Consider the following 10,246-nt stretch of genomic DNA (forward strand, 5'->3'; position numbering starts at 1 on the left):
AACCCAAGTGCCATCTAGACATCCACCAGTGGGGCTAGAAGCCCTTCCACTGTGCCCCTCCCAAGCACCAGAATACAGAGCATCACTGCCTCAGACTGAGAGTTCCAACAATACGCTGTGGCTAATAACCACTGATGGACCTCTGCTCCATATGCTTATCAATTCCCCTCTTGAAGCTGTCTATGCTTGTAGTTGCCACCACCTTCAGTGGCAGCGAATTCCACATGTTAATCACCCTTTGGGTGAAGAAGTACTGCCTTTTATCAGTTCTAACCCGACTGCTCAGCAATTTCATTGAATGCCCACAAGTTCTTGTATTGTGAGAAAGGACGAAAAGTACTTGTCTACCTTCTCTATCCCATGCATAATCTTGTAAACCTCTATCATGTCGCCCCACAGTCGACGTTTCTCCAAGCTAAAGAGCCCCAACCATTTTAACCTTTCTTCATAGGGAAAGTGTTCCAACCCTTTAATCATTCTAGTTGCCCTTTTCTGCACTTTTTCCAATGCTATAATATCTTTTTTGAGGTGCGGAGACCAGAATCGTACAAAGTATTCCAAATGAGGCTGCACCATCGATTTATACAGGGGCATTATGATGCTGGTGGATTTGTTTTCAGTTCCCTTCCTAATAATTCCCAGCATGGTGTTGGCCTTTTTTGTTGCAATCGCACACTGTCTTGACATTTTCAATGAGTTATCTACCATGATCCCAAGATCTGTCTCTTGGTCAGTCTCTGCCAGTTCACACCCCATCAACTTGTACTTATAGCTAGGATTTTTGCCCCCAATGTGCATTACTTTGCACTTGGCCACACTGAACCTCATCTGCCACGTTGACGCCCACTCACCCAGCCTCGACAGATCCCTTTGGGGTGCCTCACAATCCGCTCTGGTTCTCACCACCCTGAACAATTTTGTGTCATCTGCAAATTTAGCCACTTCACTGCTTACTCCCAACTCCAAATAATTAACGAACAAGTTAAAGAGCATGGGACCCAGTACTGAGCCCTGTGGCACCCCACTGCTTACCATCTTCCACTGCGAAAATTGCCCATTCATACTTACTCTCTGTTTCCTATTAATTAACCAGTTTTTGATCCACAAGAGAACTTTTCCTTTTACTCCATGACTCTCGAGCTTACTAAGGAGACTTTGATAAGGAACTTTATCAAAAGCTTTCTGGAATTCAAGGTAAACAACATCTATTGGGTCCCCTTTGTTCCTTCTAATAATGAAGTTGAGGAATGCTTCCCTTATATTTGTAGATGGCCCAGTTCTGCTGATCCAGTGATTAACATAGGTTGCTCTACTTCATGTTCACTTCAGATAGAAAGATTTGATAATCCCTACTTTATCCTCTCAGAAAGAGATGACAAATAAAAATAAGGGGAAGAGAACTGTGAATGTGTAATTCTCTCAGTTTGTTAATTTCACTGTTCTGCCATTGGATTATAACTTTGTACCACTCTGCATTCTAAACCACTGCCCACCAGCTTTATGTAGTTCTGCTCTGCTCACTGTACCTTATTCCTTATCTGATGAAGTATGCATACAAAAGCTTACATTTTGAATAAAACTTTGTTGGTCTTAAAGGTGCTATTGAACTCCTATTTTGTTCTATTTCTTAACACATTTACTTGAATGAAAGTATGGAAAAGGTACTCAGAAGCACAGTTAGAATTGCACTGTTAGCCTAGCCATTTCCTGCTGTTTGCAAATCTGCAAGTGAGAACATTCCTTACATTTATTTCAGATTCTGACGTTTCAACTTTGAAAGGATGAACAGCTGCATCTTCTTCAGAATCAGATTTCTTTCCTTTACCCCACCAACCATTTCCCATAGGCAATGTTTCCTCCTTTTTCTTGGTCAGAAAGAGATAGATCACCATTCCCACAGCTAACGCTGACAGTATTTCAAGCAACATGTTGACTGCAAAACAATACCATAGTGTTAGAATGTTTCTAGCAGAAAGAACATGGACACTCCCAGAAAAGAACATAAGAAAGAAGTCAAGGATGTAGCTCCAATAATACTAGAGGATCAATTGGTAGGCCATCTGGGGAACACATTTCACTTTAAAAACTTTCTGCTATTATTATCGTTGTTGTCTTTATCTACTATCAGCTTCTCGGAGCCCAAGACAACCAATGAACTGGGCTAGGGTTGCCAGCCTCCAAGTGGGGCCTGTAGATCTCCCACTTTTACAACTGATCTCCACCTGGCAGAGAGCAGGTCCCATGCTGAGCCCTTCCCCTCCCCAAACCTCGCCCTCTTTTGGATCCACCCCCAAATTCTTTAACAAAAACCTGGCAACCTTACTGGGCTGGGCCTTCATGCATCCTACCTGAAAACAGCTCTCATCTCACAGCAAAGTAAGAACTGAAAGCTGCACTAGCCAAGGGAAACTCTTGGGCCTTCTTTGCTGTTACCTACATCCTTAGCCTTACTGATGAAAGTTGGTCACCAGGCAGTGGGCACCATGTGCAAGATACTCTCAATGACCGTGCCATGGAGCAGACGGCCACAGAGCCTACAATGCAGAGGCAGTTCTGGACTTGGTTCTAAGTAATTCTCAGGACCTGGTGAGAGATGTAATAGCAGCAGTGGGGAACAGTGACTGTAATGCACGTGGACTGCTATAAAAAGGGCAGTCCAAAAGAACATGAGGGACCGTTTCGATGACTCCTTGACTACAAGGGCATCATCTAAGATTGCGGGGGAAACACAACTTTGTCACTACTCACGTTGCTTGCTTTTTACAGGTTGCGATCCAAATCAGAGAGGCTTTTACTCATGCATAGCCTACTGCTATTTTATGTCATTTAACTTTTGCTGGTTTTTAAAGGTTTTATTATATTCTATAGTGTCACTGTTGGTTTTAAAGTGTACTGTATTCTTGTATTAATGCCAATAAAGGTCTATGGTATAGAGAAGCAGTGGAGTGCCGCAGGGCTCAGTACTGGGTCCCATGCTCTTTAACTTGTTCATAAATGATTTGGAGTTGAGAGTAAGCAGTGAAGTGGTCAAGTTTGTGTATATATGTGTATATAAATTGTTCAGGGTGGTGAGAACCAGAGAGGATTGTGAGGCACTCCAAAGGAATCTGTTGAGGCTGGGTGAATGGGCGACTGTAATGCTAGTAAGTTTAGCATCAGTGTAAATAGGGAGTTGCCCAAAAATAGCAGCAGACAACCACATTTAACATTAAAAGGGGTAACTTATCTCAGATGAAGGGGCTTGTGAAGAAGAAACTGAAAGGAAAGCTAAGGAGGTTCAAATCCCTTTGGGAAGCCTGGAGATTATTTAAAATTGCAATACTGGAAGTTCAGATACAATGTATACTGCAGGCTAGGAAAGGTACACATAAATATTATAAAAAACCCTCTGTATTATTAATGAACAAAGTAATGGAAGCAAAGAGAGCCAGTTTGGTGTAGTGGTTAAGTGCATGCACTCTTATCTGGGAGAACTGGGTTTGATTCCCCACTCCTCCACTTGCACCTGCTGGAATGGCCTTGGGTTAGCCATAACTCTGGCAAAGGTTGTCCTTGAAAGGGCAGCTGCTGTGAGAGTCCTCTCAGCCCCACCCAACTCACAGGTTATCTGTTGTGGGGGGAGAGGATATAGGAGATTGTAAGCCGCTCTGAGTCTCTGATTCAGAGAGAAGAGCAGGGTATAAATCTGCAATTCTTCTTCTTCTAAAAGGTAAGAAGGATAGCAGTGGAAGCCTAGTCCGAGTGAAATACATAAAAGGGAGCACAGGCTTTGGCAAATAAATCAGTGATAAAAAAGGGATAGGGTTGCCATGTCCTGCCTCCTCCCTGGTGGAGGGCCTAGGGAGACATTCCTGGAGGGGAAGGGACATCACAACACGATGACATCACATTGAAGTGATGTCATCACACTAAGAACTGGCACTCTGCATGCCTGAACTCCAAGTGGCAAATTCACTGGAGTTCAGGCAACTCCCCCCCCCCTTCTCACAAACAGCATTTAAAGGGTCTCCTTGCTTCTTGCAAACAGCATTTAAAGGGAGGGGGCACACGCCTGAACTCCAAGCAGCAAATTTGCCACTGGAGTTCAGGCATGCCCCACCCCCTCTTGCAGACAGCATTTAAAGGAACCCTTTAAGTGCTACTTACAAGAAGTGGGGGCCATGTGCACCTGAACACCAGCAGTGAATTTGCCACTTGGAGTTCAGGTGTGCAGCTGGTGGCCACCTCTCTCCCTCTCCTGCAAGGTTTAAAGGGCCTCCAGCTGTTCCATGGACCTAGGCTTTTCGGTGTGTTTATGGCCTTTCAATGCCACTTCAAATCAGTTGCCAAATCCTTATTCAGTCTCCTCACACTGGATATTAAGCTTAAAACTGGAGAACTAATTTCCGTCTCAAATTGTGAATCTTTGTTTTACACACAGAGAGACTATTTAAACAACTGGAACAGTCTCCTTCAGAATCTATTCTTTTTCCAACACTACATCACACTGACTCTGAAAGAGACTCTTCTCACACTAGAAAATCTCTCAAAAGCCACTGCTCACTTCACAATCCAACTCTCCTCCAACTGCCTGTCACCGTCTTCTCAACAGTTAGCTGCAGTTCCCCAATCAGAGCAAGTTCCATGTGCTGTCAATCAGGTCAGCTAACTCACTCTCATCCAAGCAGGACTGCCAAGAACCATGCTTCTGTTTGCTGTCCATCACATGGGCAGATGAGAATAAGATACAATTCAACAAGGCTAAGTGCAGGGTTCTACATCTGTGCAGCAAAAATGAGATTTACATATTGGATGAAGAATACACTTCTGCATAGCAGTGTGTGTGTGAATGAGATCTTGGGGTACAGGTGGGCTATAAGCTAAATATGAGAAGTCAGTGTGATGCAGCAGCAAAAAGGCTAATGTGTCCCACTGTACACTGCATTGGTTAAGCCACACCTGGAGTGCTGTGTACAGATCTGGAGGCCTCACTTCAAAAAGGATGTGGACAGTATGCAGCAGGTGCAGAAGAGAATGATGAGGATGATCAGGAGTCTGGAGACCAAGTCGTATAAGGAAAGACTGAGGGGACTGTTCAATCTGGAGAAGAGGAGGTTGAGGGGGGACATGATTGCTCTCTAAGTATTTGAATGGCTGTCACTTAGAGCAGGGCATGGAGCTGTTCCTGTTGGCAACAGAGAATAGGACTCACAATAATGGTGGAAAGGTACCAGCTGGATATTAGGGGGTGGGGGGGGATTTACAGTAAGAGTTCTTCAGCAGTGGAATTGACTGCCTAGGGAGGTGATGAACTCCCCCACTCTCTGGCAATCTTCAACCAGTGGCTGGATGAACAATTGTCAGAGATGCTTTACACTGATCCAGCATTGAACACGGGGCTGGACCAGTGAATTTAATAGGAGTCCTTGTAAAATTCATGAATATCTCACTATTGTGAAATCATGAATGCTAGATCTGTTGTTTTTCATGGACACAGTGTCATTCCATGGACACTGATGAGATGTGAGATTTCACAATGTTTTGTAGTGGAGCTCATTTACCAGTCATAAGGATCCATGTATTTAATACAGTTTTTGCTCCGCAGGGTGCCACAAAGAATAGGATCTGTGTTTTTTTGGTAATTTATTCTGTGGGCATGGATGGGATGTGTGATCTCCCATTGAGTAAGCACATGTAAAATTCCTGAAGTTACTTGAGAATATGCTGATTAAGATCACTGTTTCGAACCATGGAGGTGCCACAAAGAGGTACCGCTGTTTTGAACAATGGAGGTGCCACCTTTTTGTGGTGCAATCTGTCACCATGGAAGTGATATGTGATGTGTTGGTGATGCCACATAAATATAATGAGGCCCAATGCTTTGGTGCCACAAAGAAATGGATCTATGATTTTTTTTTGTGGTGCAGTCTGTGGACACGGATGTGATAAGAGATATGATAGTGATTTTGAGTGACCTCACTTTAAAATCATAAGGATCCATGAATATCTGCTTTGGATTAATGTTTTTGCACTGTGATGGCAACATGAATTGACAGATACATGGTTATTGTGGTGCAATCTATGGCCCCAGGGATTATGAGTGATTTGGTGGTAACTTTGGGGCAACCTAATGTGCAAAATACCTGAGAATCCATGAGCATCCATGCCTAGAAATCATGTTTTTGCACTATGGCAGTGCCACAAAGTAGTGGATCCATGATTTTTCTGGTGTAATCTGTGGATATGCACATGATACATAATTTAATCATAAATCTGGGGTGACCCAACAAATAAATCATGAGGATCCATGCTATGGAAACAGGTTTTTGTGCCATGGCAGCACCACAAAGCAAGGGATTCATGATTTTTGTGGTGCAGTACTTGGCTATGGACATGATATGTGATTCGATAGTGAGTTTGGATAGACCCAAATTCCAATGCAAAAATCCATGAGGATCCATGTTTTGGAACTGTTCTTTGTGCTTTGGCACTGCAATGAAGCAGTGGATGTATGATTTTTGTGGTGCCTTCTACAGCTATGGACATATGTGATTTGATGGTGAGTTTGAGGTGACCACATGCAAAAATCCTGAGGATCCACTATGGTCTATGCTTTGGAACTACATTTTTGCATCATGGCAATGCCACGAAGCTGTGGATCAATGATTTTCGTGCAGCAGTCTGTGGCGATGGACATGGTATGTGATTTAATGATGAGTTTGGGGTGACCAAATGCAAAAATCCTGAGGATCCATAATGATCCGTGCTTTGGAAATACATTTTTGCGCCACCACAGCACCATGAAGCAATGTATGCATGATTTCTGTGGTACTATCTATAGACTAAGATATGATCTACAATATAATGGTTTTATTTTGCTTCTGGGTAAAAATCATGAATTCCAGGGGATCCGCTTAAAATCATTTAGATCTGGCTTTTGCCCAGCCCCACCTTTGTACCATGTTTATGGTGCAGGATAGAACGCGGAGAAGCAATAAAATATGCATTCTAGCCAGTGACTACAACGTTTTAATAACCCACGCGTACTTAAAATAAACACAAACACCAGATATATGCCGAGTACCTGATCTATCGTCACCATCCGTAGAAAAGGGGATACAAAACGTACTTCTATAGGCTCGATCCAACCAACTCCGCTAGCGAAGTTCGTATTTCCCTCAGCCGCAGCATCGCTAATGTTTCTAAGGGCTGAAGGTCAAATGCAATCTTTTGCACAAAGGATCCTGGGAGATATAGTCCTTCAGTTGGAAAGCACTTTAACACTGGCCGGTGCCGTCCGCCAATGTTTAGTCATGGGCTCTCTTCGCAAAAGGAAGACTTAAGGCATGGAAAGAGTCTGCGTGAAATATCATGCATGCGACCCATAACCGTTTCTTTTGGGGAAATCTCAAGGGGAGGGCGGGGTTGCTGCTGCTCAGTCAGCCTCCGACTGGTTATTATTGGGGCCAAGAAGAAAAGCAGAACATAATTTGCTTCCCCCTTTCACCGTAGTTTGCTGAAAATGGTGCGGCAAATTCTAAGAGGGTTATGTCTCCTCATCGCTGTCTTTGGTCGCACTGTTCTGGGCTACGTTAATTTTAAGGGAAATTAGTTTACAGAAGGGAGAAATTTGGGGCTGAGTTTTGGTTGTCTTCAGGTTCCTTCCTGATTTATTTGCCCTTGCCCTGCTAGGTATAAAGGACAGACGAGACTGGAGACAGTGGGTATGGTACGTACATATGAGGAGAAAAAATGTGGAGCGTGAAAAATTGATGAGGGCAGTAAGAAACAAGGAGAGCACCTAGAAAGGAGAGACAGATGGGAAACAGGACTGATGATAGGGAGGGAAGAAGAGGACATGGATGTCTGTGTTACTGGAAGGAATTTAGAAAACTGCCATGCTGAGACTAATCAGTACTAGTCTCCTGTTTACTCTGACTGGTAGCATCTATGTGGCCAAGCCATCATGTGAAATCCTTCAGTGAGGGGTAGTGGTGGAGGGGATTAAACTGGGGAAATTCAACAACCAAGCAACCAACAGATACACATATTCCTATCTATATGAATATACTGGCCAAAAATTGAATAGAACTGGAATGAAGGTGAATGCCTTTTCTACTAATTTGTATTGGAAAGCATAAGATAATGGAAAGTATGACTCAGTGTTAAAAATATAAAAAGAACTCTGCCAGATCAGACCAGCACCCCATTTCACACAGTGGCCCATCAGATACCGGCAGTAGGCCTACAAACAGGGCGTAGAGATGTAGTCCTTCCCACAATGTCATCTCATAGTAATAAGCCTCTGAATAGAAATTCTTTTGGCCACCATGGCTAGCAGCCACTGATGAATTTACCCACGATGAGCTCATCTGATGATATTGGATTTATATCCCGCCCTCCACTCCGAATCTCAGAGCGGTTCACAATCTCCTTTATCTTCCTCCCCCACAACAGACACCCTGTGAGTTGGGTGGGGCTGAGAGAGTTCTCACAGAAGCTGCCCTTTCAAGGACAACCTCTGCCAGAGCTATGGCTGACCCAAGGCCATTCCAGCAGCTGCAAGTGGAGGAGTGGGGAATCAAAGCGGGTTCTCTCAGATAAGAGTCCACACAGTTAACCACTACACCAAACTAATCATTGCTATCACTACGCCCACTGCCATTGAAATCTACAAGTTAATTACTAATTGAGGAAAGTATTTCCTTTTGTCTTTCTTGCATGCATTTTGGCTGCCTTTATGTTCTTCCGTGTTTTGCCCTGCTGTATGTTCAGGCTGCCTCACTTCATTGGGTGCTGCCAATGGTCTTGCAGGGCCTGCAAGACCAGCCAGTGATTGTAGCACAAAGTATTAATGTTTTTAGAATTTTAAGAGATTTTAATTAACTGTAATTACTTGTTATTTATTGTATATTGTATGTATTGAGTTTTTGCTGTTAGCCGCCCTGAGACGCTTGGTCGGGGAGGGCGGGATACAAATAAAATGTGACTGACTGACTGACAAGTTTGATGGGAGGGAAGAAAGTTTCCTTTATCTACTTGCTCCACCCCATTCTTAATTTTATGAAACCCTTATTATTCCTTACCTGTTTTTATTTTCCTAAACTCAAAAACTCCCAAAGTCTTTAGTTACATTATTTATACTCTGCTATTCTTCCTGCTGGAGACTTAAACGTCTTTCATTTATCATTAAATTCAATTTTAAACCACCCTCTCCCAATGGACAGGGCTCAGAGCAATGTACAACACAATATCATAGAAACATAATTAAAAACAGATTAAACCCAATACAAACAGCCGCCACCGAAAGATGGCACTAAAAAATTTCTAATGCTGCCACTGCCTTGTGGGGAGGTGGAGGGTGGGGGTGGAAGAAAGATGAAACCATCACTGTCCTCAACCAAACAACTGGCATCTCTGCCTTACAGGCCCTGCAGAATTGCACCAAGTTCCGCAGGGCACAGATGTTATTCAGTGGAGAGTTTCACCAGCTTGGACAGATGGATATCCATCAGCAAGGACAGCTGGCTATCTCTCAGGCCAGGGACCACCAAGAGATTTTGGTTTGCTGAGCACAATGCCCTCCTTGGGGTATACCAGGAAAGGTGGTCCTGAATATATGTAGGTCCTGGACTGTTCAGGGCCTTGAAGGTCAGCACCAGAACCCTGAATATGATCCTGTACTCCTCTGGAAGCCAGTGCAGTTCACACGCCTTTAAGGACCCACATTCTGTACTAGCTGGAGTTTCTGGGTCAGTCTCCAGAACAAGCCCAAGTATTTTATTTATTTTATTTTACGTACATCCCACCCTCCCCATCAAAGGCAGGCTCAGGGCGGCTCATTATTTTAACAAATAATGAAGAGAAAATGATAAAATGTTGGTTAACTTTGTTCTTTTCTTTCTTTTATATTTCATTTTATATATTTCATTTTTATCTCTGGGGAAGCCTGGTATAAAACACATAGCATTGTTAACTGGAATAAATAATTCTTTTCCCACTGCACCATTTTTGCTTTGTCTGTGCTCATATTGGTGCAGCCCTTCATTCTTTCCTCATTGAGTACTAGTATATAAGATACTGAATTAATCTCAAGTAGTTTTTGGACTCCATCCAAAAAATATGGCTCAACCTTTTAAGTGGTCAGAAGCAGTTTTATCCCAGCCATGCCTCCACAGTCCAAGCCACAAATGTCTTTCAAATACACCTGTCATTCCCAAGTCTTCTCCACAAAATAGTTAAGATAAAACCATCAGTTTTGGGAAAT

General features: G+C 43.2%; 1 protein-coding gene across 2 annotated transcripts in view; it reads right to left on the reverse strand.

Annotated features, from left to right (window-relative positions):
* Positions 1-7,192, reverse strand: part of EPHX1 (epoxide hydrolase 1) — a 49,750-nt gene extending 42,558 nt beyond the window's left edge. The window contains exons 1-2 of one of the 2 annotated variants that reach the window (XM_060259466.1): positions 7,109-7,192; positions 1,746-1,933 (exon numbers count right to left, since the gene is read on the reverse strand). In XM_060259466.1, the coding sequence (XP_060115449.1) occupies positions 1,746-1,928 (183 nt within the window). In that variant the 5' untranslated portion in view covers positions 1,929-1,933; positions 7,109-7,192. Of the gene's footprint in view, positions 1-1,745; positions 1,934-7,063 lie in introns of both variants that reach the window. The other variant, XM_060259458.1, reaches the window with a different exon arrangement.
* Between the last annotated feature and the right edge of the window lie 3,054 nt (positions 7,193-10,246).

This window comes from Heteronotia binoei, chromosome 1 (genome assembly GCF_032191835.1).
Source record: "Heteronotia binoei isolate CCM8104 ecotype False Entrance Well chromosome 1, APGP_CSIRO_Hbin_v1, whole genome shotgun sequence".
NCBI lineage: Eukaryota > Metazoa > Chordata > Lepidosauria > Squamata > Gekkonidae > Heteronotia > Heteronotia binoei.